We start from the raw sequence: 15125 nt of genomic DNA, 5'->3' as shown, positions 1-15125 counted from the left end.
CAAATATGTGCACTTCCGCATGACAGACAAGTTTAAAAAAACCAAATCCATTTCCATACTTCCAAAGCACTGAGAATTAACTTTTTTAAGAGGTTGTGAACGAGTTACAGACATTCCCAAGTGTCATTTCTGTAACAATGGAGGGGTGGATGGCACTGACAAGGGAGGAGGGAGGCAGCATAGTGACATGGGGAGGAGTGGCCATATTTTTCACCGCTCTTGCCAGGTGGCTTTGTTGCAGCTTGGGAAAAGCCACTCACAAGCCATCATGCTGGGTTCACATGTCACAACAAGCCACCCCGAATAATCCAACAAGAAACCATGGGTGTTTAGGGTGGCTTGTGCACGGTTAACAGACCACATGGAAGAAACCACACCAGGTTCGAACATCATGAGAAGCCACTCTGAAACAAACAAGAGTGATAACCTACTGTGGCTTATCGCATCATGGGAACCAAGTCATGGTTTTAGGAAAGGAAATCAATCCATTCTGAATATGTTAATTATCACTAGTTTTGTTCACACCATGCAAAAGCAATGTGTACTCTTGAAAGAACACTGAACCTTCCCCAAACTGCTGCCCTCCAGATGTGTTATAATACATCTCCCATCATTCTCCAGCCAGCATGCCCATTCAAAGTTGTAGCCCAACACATCTGGAGGGTACCAGGTTGGGGAAGCCTGTATTAGGACATCTCTCTCAAACATCTGGAAAAGATCTGTTGTGATGGTGCTCTTTTGAGTTACAGGGGAGCCACCAAGCTGAAAAATGGTTCAATCCAATGGCATGTTATGAGCATCAGTGCTTAGCCCTGGAACAATAATATACAAAATAATAATAATCTGATATAAGAATGTGGTAGTGTAAGGCTTATTACTCGAGACCTATCAGATCAATTTTGCTCATTTTTGTTTTACACTGAAGCTTGAGCAGTGCAGACGTTTGATCTTTCAACATTTTCTGCACAAGTTCAAAGCTCAGGTTTTAATAGCAATTAATTTCCTCTATGCCAAACAGGCAGGACAACCCCTCCACCAGCAGGATGAAGGACAGCCCTGCTCAGCCAATCAGTGTGATGCAAAGGTGGGCGCTGGGCGCAGCTGTACAGTTAGGCTATCGCTGCCAGCATGGAGGGGGAAGAAGACAGAGGCGGCCAATCGCGGTGTGCAAGGGAGGGGACGGGGCTGCGCCACATGCAATTTTGGAGGGGGGATTCACTGTGCACAAGCCACGTTTGCATTATTCATCAGCCCCTCTGTGGTGAGGGGACTGGGGTGCAAAAAAGCAGGAAAGGAGCAGGACTACTAGCACCCATGGTGCTCAGGGAGAATCTCCTTGTTGAAGAACAAGCAGGCTTCCGATGTGGCAGATCTACAGTAGACCATTGTTTTCTACTAAAATATTTGGCTGGGAAATATACATCTCCCCCTTATCACTCACTTTTTGCTGCATTTGTAGACCTTCGAGCAGCCTTTGATTCTATATCTAGACCTCGCCTTTGGCAGAAGCTTACACTTTTAAATGTGGATTATAAATTGCTCAGGAGAATACAGGGGCTGTATGAAAATTCTATCTTGCGTGTGAGAGAGTCTTCAGGTGATCTTTCAGGCCCCATTATTGTTAACAAAGGAGTGCACCAGGGATGTTTGCTTGCACCTCTTTTATTCAATCTATATCTTAATGATATGGTTCCCTACTTATCTAATCCAGACTTCTTCCCACCTCTTTTAAAAGACAGGAATATTTCAGTGTTATTATATGCAGATGATGCTGTTCTCCTGTCATATACCCAGGTGGGGATGCGTAGGCTTTTAAGAGCCCTAAGCTCATATTGTGTGAGAGAAGCCCTTCAGGTCAACTACGAAAAAACTAAAATCTTAGTCTTTGGCAAAAGGAGGAAGAAATACCGATGGCAGCTGGATAACCACCTGCTTGATCAGGTCAACAAATATAAATACCTAGGAGTGACATTTCAAAGTTCAGGATCTTGGTCGGAGCACTTGAATGCAATAGCCCTGACAACTAATGTAACTAGTAATGCCATTCTTCGTTTTGCTGCTGGACCAGGTGGTAAGATGGTGGCCCCTTTAATAGAGCTATACAAGGGCAAATTACTTCCACAAATATTATATGGGGCACCTGCCTGGACCCATGCTGACATTGCTTCATTGGAGTCAGTGCAGCATAAATGTCTATCCAGAGTACTCGGGGTTCCCAGATCCACGTCTAAGGCCATTGTCCGACTAGAAACAGCTTGTCACTCAGTGGGAATGCTTGTTCAAAAAGCTGCCACTTTCTTCTGGTTAAAGATAGTGTTCCAGCTGGCCTCCCCCTTGGTCTTATTAGCACATGAAGCTATGGGAAGGGGCTCATGGGCAGACAAGATAACCACATCTATCTCTGAGTTGGGCTTTTCACAATCATATTTGCTTGCGAGGGGCTATGATAGAGCTAGGGATGAGATTTCAAAGAGGTTACAGGATGTTGATATTCAAACAACAATGGCTGTTGCTGCTGAAAGTCGCTCTAACAAGATCTATAAAAGCATCATGACCTCTCCGGGGAAGGCTCCCCCGTATTTGATTTCCATCACCTCACATGAATTGAGATGGCTCATGACTAGGTGTTGACTGAACTCACTCCAATTGATGGAGGTGAAGGCACGTTATAGGATCCATCATGGCATGAGTGCAGATTGCCCAGCTGGTTGCCCCAAGGTAGAGGACATGGTACACTTTTTAGCAGAATGCCCATTGTATATCGATTTGAGGAAGCAATATCTTGAGCCCCTATTAGCTGTGCTTGAGGATACTTCTGGTGCAAGTATAACTCGATTATTATTAGCTGGAACAGATCATTATACATCATATAGGACTGCTAAGTTTGTCAGTCGAGCCCTGGAGAGGCGAAAGTCATTGACTGTTATAAAAAAACTAAATCCGTAAACATGGTAATAATATTCTGGCAGATATTGTTTTAGGATTTTAAAATGTTTTTAACTTGCTCTTGTTAGTTATTTTATTAATAATTTGTACTTTGGTCTCCCTTTTGGGTTGATGTGAGAATTCTATTTGTTTTGTGTGCGGACAGCCCGATTGGCTAAAAAGCAATAAACTGTATACTAGCACCCATGACAACATGGGCTTTACGCTGGTAACAACAACAACAACAACAATAATAATGATGTTTCGGATCATGTTGGTAATGGTTGTCTCTCACAGCCCAATTCCTGCAAAATTAGTGTGATAACAGTTTGTGTACAAGGGCAGCTGGGAACCTACCCGGAGTGAGGATAGCTTCTTAGTGATGAGCTCAGGAAACTGCCTTAGGACAGACTATGTCCATCCAGCCCAGTATTGCCTATTGGGACGGGCAACAACTCCTCGATGTCTCAAGTAGAGATGTTTCCCATTACCTGCTACTTGACCCTCTTAGCTGGAGGTGGTAAGGATGGGGCATTCTGCAGGCAAAGCATGTCCCTCTAGTACTCAGCTATGGTCCATTCCCCCATAGCCTCTCAGTGTAGTTTAGGGGAAAAACTGGTGGTAAAGGGTAGGTGGGCATTTATTGCCTTTTGCCAAAGTAGAGACAAGCGCCTTTCATTTTTGTAGACAGGTATTTAGCCCTACACTTCTGTGCCATTAGCTGCATATTTTCTACCTTCTAAGTAGGAAGATATACTAGAACCTTCCTTTAACAAAAAAAAAAAAAGAAAGAAAGAAAGAAAGAAAGAAAGAAAGAAAGAAAAGAGAAAGGATAGGGAAGAGTCTCAAGTTCTATGCCTAAACAGTTCACAAAACACACATACACAATCAGTCCAGCATGTTGCTCATACTGTAGGCATGAATGTTATCTATGCGGGCCAAGTGACGCAAATGTTTTGCTACCAGCATTAGCCCAAGCACGTAATCGTTGTTTTTCGCAAATCCTTCTACCAGCTAGCACATGAAGGAGAGTGCATCATTCCATGACATGTGCCTAACAAAGAAGCCATTTAAGGACGAGCTCCATTTGTGCTAATCTCTCAAAGACCATGGAGACATGTCACACCGCTGCCCACTGTTTATTTTCATACTGGAAAGAAGCACAGCAGGTTGTCTAGGTCAAGTACTCCTGTAGTTATAGTCTACTACAAGATGTTAGCTTATTCCAACTTCCAAAGTTGACTTTTGCACAGATTTTTTACAGGATCAGATAAGGGAATGGGGCTAATCCTGCACATGGGCTGAAAGATGAGCTAAAAATGATGAGGGGAACTTCATCCCAAACATAACTGTGAGATAATAACTCCAGACAAGCATCATAAATACCCAGCTCAGAATCCTGAAACAATGCAGTTGAATTATGTCCCACACATGTATATACAGACACCTACCCCTCTATTTCCAGATTTCTAACACTCAGGTTTGTTTGGACAAGCCAGTGAAGACCCACTTTGAACCAAGATATCTCAAAACTGCGACAGTTCCTTCATAATGCCAAGCTTATGGTACATTAAACCTTAAAAAGGATGGTAAGTTCCTGCATTAATTTTATCAACACATTCACAGGCAGCAACAGGAAAGCTGCAAAAGGAATATGCACACCCACAGGCAAGCATGGGAGACTTGACTCAATATGCAACTCAAGATTAAAAAAACCCACTATTATTTATACTAATAATACTCTGCACAATGAACCACAGCATCTGCCATCCTAAGATATTAAAGTTTTGCAAACCTCACACTTTCTCATTAAAACCTCATTAAAGCCTCAATTAAGCTACTTTTTAAAGTAAATACAAAATCAGCTCTGGATGAAGTTTGGGAAATCACGGAGCAAATGCTTTCAGGCTAGTGGGGACTTCTCAATTGACTGCTCCACATTTTCTGAAAAGGACCAGCAGGGTCAAGCCATTAGTCCCATTCCATAATTAACCAAGTAGCTAGAGTCTTTCCGTTTTCTTGAAAATGGCTCAACATGATCTGAATTTAGGAAAGGTTTAAAGTGACACCAACAAAAGTGCCCGGCTTAAGCACAGTGTACTAAAGCAGACCCCCCAGGCCGCGGATGAGCAGAAAGTAGTTCTCCAGATGTTTGGGACTTCAGCTCCTAGTATTCCTGACCATTGGCCATGCTGGCAGGGGCTTTTGGAAGTTGAAATCCAAAACTTCTGGAGATCTATCTTCTGGCTACTTCTGCCCTAGGCATGTCCATGCCATTACTTCTCCACCCACAGATCAGCCTTGAAGATCGATGGCTTTGTAGGCCCCCTCCAACCCTACTATTCTATGACTATTCTATGATCTACCTCTTCCCCAGGACATCTATATCCAGAAAGAGTTCATGCAAAAGCAAATGCGTAGGCAGAGGTACCATTTAGGAAAGGGGTGCCTCACCCCCATGTTTCAATCCACTGGGAATCCCATTTTCCTTATACAGAGCTGACTATTTAACTTAAGTAATTAACATTACTACAGTTATGAGGTACAGAAAGGTAACCACAACACACACTCTTAAAATATGGGGGGGGGGTCCTGCAATTTAACCTTATCATCCTAGTACGGATATTTAAAACCACGCTGAGCACCTCCCCTGAAAACCTTGTTGCTCTTCATACTTAATGGCACCCTTATCTGTGGGATGTCATATTTTTCCAGCAGCAAAATGAAGCACTGGGAAGTCTGAGGTTGCATTCCAGCATCCTCTGCAAGGTCAGAGATGTTGCTGGACCACAACTTTTTAATTATCTTGCATGCATGCTGCTTCATTGGTGGCTGATGCACTTTACCTGAAAATTGTGCTTCAGAATCCTTTGCAACATTACCAAAAAACCTGATATGTGCCCCTTTATTATTTATCAGATTGTTATCCCACCCTACCACTAAGAAGCTCAGAGTAGCACACATGGTTGTCCCTCACAACCATTTTATCCTCACAACAACCCTGCAAGGTAGGTTAAGCTGAGAGACAGAATGACTGGTCCAAGTTCATCCAATGAGCTTTGTGTCCATGTAGGAATCTGAACCAAGGTTGTCCTAGTCCCATTCTGACACTTTTAACTACTATGGCGCAGTGGCCCTTGAATATTACACTGTCTTCAGTCATTCAGGGTGGGGAAATAGCCTCAGGGGCACTATCTATACTGGTCCTACAACCATGCTTCCAGTTTTGTGGGTAATTAAGTACTGTACACCAGATCCTCAAAGTAAGCGTCATATGGATGTACCTTGTGGAAAAAAAAAAATAGAGCTTTCTAAGCATTTGAGAACATAAGTGAGCATTTCAAGGAAGCTGACAAGATATTTTCCTCCCATTGAAGTATTCTTAGTATTAGTATTTACTTATACAGCGCTAGTGCCCACAGTGCATCACCAAGTACAAGAAGACAGGTCCCTGCCCTGAGAAGCTTACAATCTAAAATTCAACACAGGGAAAACAGAGGAAGTAAATGGAAGCAATATGCAGTTGTTTCAGTTGCATCTGTTCAAGTTTAGTTGCCAAGAGAGCCGCAGCAAGGCAGCCTTCCCTAATCTGGTGTGTTGGACTACAACTTCCACCTTCCCCAGCCCACATGGCTGGGTACCAGGTGGAGGAAGCCTGCAGTAAAGCATGGCAACTAGGAGGTTGGGCTGAAGTTAGGCTTTGAGGAGGGATTTGAAGGAAGTGAGAGAGAGAGGTGGCATCACTGGGAGGTGAATCCAAGCATACAGGGCAGCAAGGGAGAGAAAGGGAATCTTTTGAGGGCACAGGAGGCCTTTTGATGGTGGAGGGTAGCAAAGCAGGAAGAGCAAAGAGCCCAGGCACAGATGTAGCATGGTAAGAACAGAGAGGTGGCAGGGGGAGCCATGAATGACTTTGAAGGTAAAGTTGAGGAGCTTGGACTGGATCCATGATCAGACAGGAAGCCAGTACAGGAATTTAAAGAGTGGCAGGAGAGATTATGGTTTCCTGGACTGATGTGAGGGAAACTAAGGTGAGGCAACAGAAGACCAGAGAGAAGTTTCCAATAATCTCATTGAGAGATGACTAGGGCATGGGCCTATATGTATTTACAACTATGGTCCCAATCCAATTTAGCCTTTGATAAAAACCATTGGAGACCACAGATCTCCTGAAGTAACATGTGGCTTGGTCCTGAGTTTGAACCTGTGGCTGTGTCCTCACTTCTGTCAGAGCGAACCATCCCACAAAGGAATGTATCCATTAAAAGAGGAATCATGTCATACAGGATGCACCAGGACTAACATGCTGCTCCTGATATAAGCGCACATCCTGCCACCAGGATCACACCAATGATTACACCCATTGCACTGATACTGCTCAAATCTGCTTTTGTTTCAGCATGTTATTTCCAAACCCCTCATAGGTAACTTTACACTGCCAGTGGATTAGAGCCCAAGAACACAGCTGATTCTCACCCAAATAATATATAAAATCAAATTGTTCAGCATAAATATAATAGACCTATGGAGATTCTTCTTTTGGTGGTAGTGGGGGCAAGCTATATCCTTTAATAAAAGCGTGTTTTGATTATCCAATTTAACAAGTATCAAGAACATGATTTTCTGAGAGCCAGCATGGTGTAGTGGCTAGAGTGCTGGACTGGGAGTCGGGAGATCTGGGTTCTAGTCCCCACTCGGCCATGGAAGCTCACTGGGTGACTTTGGGCCAGTCACATACTCTCAGCCCAGCCTACCTCACAGGGTTGTTGTTGTGAGGATAAAATGGAGGAGGAGGAGGAGGATTATGTACTCCACCTTGAGTTCCTTGGAGGAAAAAAGGCGGGATATAAATGTAATAAATAAATAAATAAATAAATAAATAAGCATAGTATGAGTTTCCAATATACTTTGCTTTATTTAGGCTGATGAGCCAGTTAAATATTTTTAAGTCGATCCACTGTCTAGTTTTTCACCTATTCATTGGTGTCAATATTACAGCACATCAAAATACTTAATTATACTAACAGCTTCTCTCAGTGAGACACACAAACAACCTATTGTTATGGAAATCCTCTTGAACAACTTGTTTGACTCAGATGTACGAAGATGGTTTACACCAGCCATTGGCACTGAAACCAATTCACAGAGGAAAGATCTAATTAAAATTCGATTGCCACATTTTAAAACAAGCAATCAACTGATCACGCTGATTAATTCTTGCAGCCACACATTTACTGTTTCTAATTCCCATTAGAAGTGAGAACTGCCATCTTCTTCAAAGAAGATGTAACATCCAGTAAATACATAAAAGAGATCCAATTCAAAACAAAGAGTCTTATGTCACCGAAGAGACTAAAATGTATATTATGGCATAAGCTTTTGCGGGCTCAAATACACTTCGTCAAATGGATGGAACGTTACCCTAAGTTGGCATTACCAGTGAAGTCACTGGAAATTTCAAACAAAAACTGTCTTTAGGATTGCAACTTTACTTTGGAAACTAATCAATGCTGAACTCATGCTGCCTGAAAAATGTACTCATACTGGAAGTATTGTACATCTCACTTACCAATAAAGTAGGACCAAAAGGACAACCAGGAAGGTCACTGTTGCTGCTGGAACCTTAATTTCCACAAAGCCAAGCCTCAAGACATCTGTAAGCCTCATTTTCTTTTATTGGAGTATAGGCTGGTAGAGTGGGCAAAAAGAGAGGGAAGTCTCTTTGGTTAGGAGAGGAAAGACTTCCAACCGTTATACAGATGGCAATCTGCAAGAAAAAAGAAACCAAGGAAGTCAGGCTACGTCAAACACACTCCAAACCCAAACACACCAATTTTTCCTGTTTTCGCTGCCTTACAAAGGCAGAATTAAAGGTTTCCTGCATCAGGAGGCCAAAGCAAAGCTCTCCCCCTTTAATGACTGCAGCATCAATAAATATTTACATAGCTGCTGCTTGAGATATCAGAGCTGGCCCACAGGTTTTGCAGCAAGGGTTGAATAAAAGATAAGAACGAGCTATCCTCTCTTAGGTGATATAGATTTAAAAGCCCAGAGGGCAGTGGGCAAAGAATTGATGACACTTCTTTATCTCTATTTAATAGAAAACATCCTAGGCAATATGAAGACTTTGGGACAGTAGAGCTGATTAATATGAATGTTGCTAGACAGACAGCCCTAGAAATGTGCTACCATAGATTAAGCATCAGGCAGGCAGTGAGAAGGTACGTTTCCCTCTTCACAAATCTGTTAATATGCCTTAATAAGGTTCATCTCTGGAAATAAAGGAAGAATAAATAAGTCTGCATGGCAATACAATCTTTGGCATCTGATTAGGTGGCAAGCGAGCATATGAAGGTGTGTTGTATTGAGTGGGTTCACATGTCATGCTAAGCCACCCTGCAAATAATCCATGGTGGGTTGGTTGTTTGCTGAACAACTCACAGTACACCCAACAAATTAACAGGCTTACCATGGCTTACTCTCCCCCTCCTTCCTCCTCAGTCCTCCTGCCAGCTCTGGCACATATCCCAGTGTCCTTTGTGGCAGAACCCACCTTGTCTCTGCTCCGATCACCACTCCTCTTCATTCTCCATCATTTTATTATTCTTTTTACGGTGCTTCGGGAGTACGCAAATGGGGGTTATTTTCTTCTCTTTTTTCAGCCCCTGAAAATTGGGCAGTTGTGGTCCACTGGTCCATCTAATTCAGTACTGTGTACTTTGACTAGCAGCAGGTTGCCAACCACTTTCCCAACCACTTTCTACCCAAGAGCCTTTTTAACTGGACACACTGGGTGACTGAATTGGAATCTTTTGGCATTCAAAGCTCGTGTTCTACCACTGAGCTATGACCCTCCAATTGTTGTGGATTTTTCAGACATAGATGCCCAAGACCAGCTTACCCTAACCTGTGGGCCTCCAGATGTATAGAATGGTAACTCCCAGCCAGGATGGCCATATGGCCATTGGCCATCCTAGCTGAGAATGATGGGAGTTGCAGTCCTACACATTTGGAGGGCACCAGGCTCAGGAAAGCTCCCCAAAGCCATCGTCCATAGTCTATTACAGAACCTACTGGATTCTTCACTCATTTCGTTCATAAAGTACAACACCTACAGACTTGATAAATTACTCCACAGCCTAAAATGGCCTTCTATAAGGGCCAATCCTAGGAGGGATGTTAACTGCATAAAAGTAATTAATGTGCACCATTTTTAAAGGTAGACAGCAGCTGCAGTATTGGGCAGGGAAACAGAATCAGGATCATGATAGATAAGGATGAAAATCCATACCCCCGCCCCCCAAAAGCTGTTATTACTCCTAGCAGGAAAGGGCCCATTGGTGCCAATAGGAGCTTCCATCCTGGGGCCAGTAGCGGCTTCAGGGGGCAGGGGCAATTTTCATCTGGACTGCAGCATGTGAAGGAAAGAGTTAAATTTGCCACCCCAATGCCATGGTCCTGATCCTGCTTACAACTACTCAACTCCTGCAACAGCTATTTGGAAGGAGAAGTTGCTATTGTACTCTTATCCTACTTGTGAGCTTCCCACTGGAACATCTGGGTTGGCCACTGTGGGAACAGAACGTTGGACTAGACAGGCTTTTGCTCAGATCTACCATGGCTCTTATGTTCTTAACAGCTATGTACATTTAAAAACCTGCATGGTAATTGCTTTCACAAAATTAACATCTCATTTGGCCCCAAGTTTGGGTTACACTTCAAGGCTTTGATACCAAAAGGATTTATGTACTTTGGAGGTCTCCATGCTGCCATGACCTTTGCATCTAATCAATGGTGGCCTTTTTGTGGCACTACTGATTAACAACAAATTGTGATGCACACAGGAAGTGTTCCAAGCAACTAATCCCAACTGCAGGTATTCCTTTGAAAGATGCATGTGAACAGCAATGTCCTCTTGTGTGTATTTTGTAGTCGCATACTGAATATTCCTAGCACAAAAAGGTAAGATGAGAAGCATCCACTCCACAGATGTTACTGCAGCTGTCACATCTGCAGAAATAGCTGCTCACACAAATGGACAACTGACGCGGGCACTGCAACATCAAGTATGGTTAGCAGATACATCTTTATCACTTGATGACCAAAGTATCCAGAAACAATTTGTACATGTGAAGAGGCTACCATCACAGATGGTACTTTCATCATGTCACTTTGTACACAGTGAGCTAGTTCACACAACATTAACAACCCACGGTTAACAAACTGTGGGTTGCTGCAAATGCAGAGGGAGTGCGAGCTGGTTCCTGCTGCAATAAACAACTGAGCGATGCTCTGTCTCTCAGCTATTTACATGATATCCAAACCTGGAACTCTGGGTTGTTGAGGGACGAACAACCCAGTCTGAATGCATGGTTTCCTGGTTGGGTTGTCACCCAACAACTCAAGTGTTCCAGGTTCAGACATCAGGTAAAAAACTATCTATCTATCTATCTATCTATCTATCTATCTATTTATTTCATTTATGCCCCACCTTTTTTCCTCTTGCAAGGAACCCAAGGCGGCTTACATTATCATCCTCCTCTCCATTTTATCCTCACAACAACAACCCTGTGAGGTGGGTTGGGCTGAGAGTCTGTGACTGGCCCAAAGTCACCCAGTGAGCTTCCATGGCTGAGTGGCGACTAGAACCCGGATCTCCCAGCTCCCAGTCCAACACTCTTGCCACTACGCCACACTGGCTGTCTAGTGTGCAGGGGCAGGGCAGGGCATCCTTGGGTTGTTTATTGCAGTGGAAGCAGGTGGACACGCAGGAACCAGAACTCACACTTGCTCCCACTGCATTTTCAACAACCCATGGTTTGCTAACCATGTGTTGTTAGCAAACTGGGTCACTACTTTTTAATGGAGTCAGTTCATACAACCAATTCCCCATCATCAGGAAGATAGAAATTAAGTAATATTCAAGAAGTGTATGGGAGGGTGCCCCATAGTTAGTGGATTAAAAGCACTCCTGAGTCACAGCTAGCTCCCAGCTCCAAAGATTCCCAACTTCCTTAGCAGAAATACCACTGCCGCCTCTCTGTGTTTAATTAGCTATTCATCACCCTTCCCCAACTTGGTGCCCTCCAGATCTGTTGGTGTTCAACAATGGGTGTTGCAGTCCAACACACATAGAGGGCACCAGGTTGAGAAAAGCTAGGCTAGCCCTTTAGACAGAAGGTGCCCCAGGGATCCAAGTTATCTTTCAACCAGAGTGGGAGTAACAGCCAGTTGAAATTCCTTAATCACTGTGAGACACATGAAGCCCATCCTTGGTCTCAGCCTGTAGCATGAATGAGCAGTCTAGCAGGCGAGACAAAATTCCCTTGATCTTAAGAAGTCTAACAATCAAACCCAAAATTCAAATTAAGGAAGGTTTATTTAGGATTAAAAGGGGGAGAAAAACTGGGAGTAAATGTGTAGTAAGAGAAGATCAGATAAGCATAATCTTAAACAAAATAAGAAGATGCTTTAACCAATCCTAGACATTAAAACTAGTGACTAGTAGATCCAGTAATTCATACTTTCATTTAGGATGTCCAAAGCTGGAACTTTTTCATCGCAAAAAACACCACTTTTGAATCTTGTGGACTCAGGAAAGGCTCTGAAGGGGAGTTTGATCCACTGATCAGGAGTAAGAAGTGGGAAGGGGCTTCCAGACCTGATCCAATGGCAGGAAATATTCCCATCATCAGGTGGCCTAGGGCAAGGTTTTGACACCCGAGATTGCCTGTGTACTATCATATATATTTCCACGGAATCATAGATTTGGAAGGTACCTTGGAGGTCATCTAGTCCAGGGGTCCCCAATCTTTTTGGATCCATGGACACATTTGGGAATTTGAGAAACTGCTGTGGGCACCACCACAAAATGGCTCCCATGAAGGATGGCGCTAGTCACATAATGGCTGCTGTGAGGGCCTGGAAAGTCAAAGGTAAGCTAAAGAGGTGGTGGTGAGAGTAACAGCAAGACTAGAGACAGGGAGGGAGGGGGAAATAGCAAGGCAAAGGGGTAGAGGGGAGAGAAAGCACAAGGCTAGAGGCCAGAAAGAGAGGGAAAGAAGAAGGGAAGGGGGAGAAAAAGAGAGGCTAGAGACTGGGAATACAGGGAAAGAGACCAAAGGGGAAAGGTCTGTGTGGGTAGAAGTAGGGATGGCAGAGAATTTCTCCCCGAAACTTCGGGGGGCCGAGCGCCAACGTGTTCGGCCCCCTGAACAAGTTTCAGGGAGAAATCCTCCGCACCCCCCCGCACCCCGCACCCCCCCCCCGGGACGGGACTTACCTTCGCCGAATGTCCCTCCCGGCGGCGGGTCCGGCCGGCGGTTCGGCGGGTGTTCGAGCGGGGCGGGAGCGGCAGCCGGTCTTTCGACCGGCTGCCGCCGCCGCCATTCCAATTAAAGAAAAAAACAAACAAACGCCCCCTGATAGGCTACGTGACGATTAACGTAGCCTATCACGGCTAGATTTGCAAAGTCAGCCGTGATAGGCTACGTCAATCGTCACGTAGCCTATCACGGGTGACTTAAAAAAAAAAAAGCGCGTACGGATAATGGTGGCCCCCATAGGGAGCCGCCATTCCCATTCCTTATTTGGTCGCTGTAGTCTACGTAAAGATTTACGTAGACTACAGCGACCAAATAAGGAACGCGAATGGCGGCTCCCTATGGGGTCCGCCATTAGCGTACGCGCTTTTTTTTTTTTTTTTAAGTCACCCGTGATAAGCTACGTGACGACTGACGTAGCCTATCACGGCTGACTTTGCAAATCTAGCCATGATAGGCTACGTTAATCGTCACGTAGCCTATCAGGGTTTGTTTGTTTTTTTAAAACTTTTGAGTTCGCGGCCGGGCAAGGCGGGAAGCCTCGCGGCCGGGCAAGGCGGGAAGCCTCCCCCCCGGCCTGAATTTCGGCCGGGGCGAGGCGAGAAGCCTTCCCCCCCGGCCTGAACTTCGCGGGGGAAGCAGCGAAGCGCCTCCCCCCCACAGCGAACAACCTTTGAGGACAGGTAAGGGACTTTCGTCCACCCCTAGGTAGAAGAAGATTGGATGGGGCCAGGAATCAATTCTTTGCTTCAATGCTTGCCTACCCACAGCTGATCTGCGGCAGGTGCAGGAAGAGGAAGGAGAACCTGGCACCCTAATGTGCTTCAAGTTTTTTATTTAAAATAATGTTTTTAAGTGGAGAGCTTCATGGACACCGTTGGAGGTCCCGACAGGATCTGCTTTGGGAGCCCCTGATCTAGTCCAACCGTTGAGTTCAAAGCAGAATCTACAATGCAGGATACAGTGACAGTATTCCTGAGGGATGGCCATCCAGCCACCTCCAGAAGGAGACTGTTCCAAAATCTGCTTCCCTGCCATTTCCACCCATTGGTTCTAGACCTGCCCTCAGGAGCAAAAGAGAACAAGCCTGCTCCATCTTCTGTGTGACAGCCCTTGCAATATTTGAACACAGCTATCACATACACACCTCTTCATCTCCTGGCTAAACATACCCAGCTCTTTTATCCATTCTTCATAGGGCTTGCCTTTCCAGATCCCTCACCATCTTGGTCACTCTCTTTTGGATGCACTCCACTTTGTCAATGTCCTTTTTAAAATGTTGTGCATCAGCACTCCAGATGCAGCCTGGCCAGTGCAGAATAGGCACCTTCCAAAAATCAAAGAAGGTGAGAACTGAAAGATGATGATGCAAAGCTCCTCCTAGCAGACAGATCAATCAGGAGGGGGATTGTTTGCCTGTGTGCTGGTGCTTGCTTAAGACAAGAGGGACGGGGGAGTGGAACAGGTTGGACACCTGATGGAAAAAATGGGAGCTCTTAAGGAGACCATCTCTTAGACTAAGTTGTTTCATCTATAGAGAGAAGCCACAGAAGTTCACTTCTCCAGTTCTTCCCCTCCTCTAACATTACATGATACTGCACATGCCTGTAGATTGAGTAATTATTTGCTTGGGAAAGTAATGTCTGCACCAAACTCGAAGAAGTCTGAGCACCATGACAATAAGCCACCGTACACTTTTAACCATCACCTTGGGAGAACAAAGTACACCGTTCCATTAAAATCCTACTAGCTGTCACAGCTGGCTTGCAGGCCATATACCAAAACATGCACTAGACATTCAGGTGGCGGCAGCTTTTTAAAGACTTCTTTTACAAAGTTATGTATTTTTACCGTATTTCTTAAGAATTAGGTTTCTAT

At 44.5% G+C, this 15125-nt stretch overlaps 1 protein-coding gene across 5 annotated transcripts in view; it reads right to left on the bottom strand.

Annotated features, from left to right (window-relative positions):
- TBXAS1 (thromboxane A synthase 1) overlaps window positions 1-15125 on the bottom strand; it is a 353264-nt gene that overhangs the window by 324130 nt on the left and 14009 nt on the right. Inside the window, exons 1-2 of one of the 5 annotated variants that reach the window (XM_084809557.1) lie at window positions 8868-9056; window positions 8495-8692 (exon numbers count right to left, since the gene is read on the bottom strand). In XM_084809557.1, the coding sequence (XP_084665683.1) occupies window positions 8495-8592 (98 nt within the window). In that variant the 5' untranslated portion in view covers window positions 8593-8692; window positions 8868-9056. The other 4 variants (XM_084809556.1, XM_084809555.1, XM_084809560.1 and 1 more) reach the window with 4 other exon arrangements.

This window comes from Heloderma suspectum, chromosome 7 (assembly GCF_057233095.1).
Source record: "Heloderma suspectum isolate Gila_16-S chromosome 7, 16-S_ref, whole genome shotgun sequence".
Taxonomy (NCBI): domain Eukaryota; kingdom Metazoa; phylum Chordata; class Lepidosauria; order Squamata; family Helodermatidae; genus Heloderma; species Heloderma suspectum.
The sequence above is the reverse complement of the archived record's forward strand: the minus strand, read 5'-3'. Positions and strand labels throughout refer to the sequence as shown.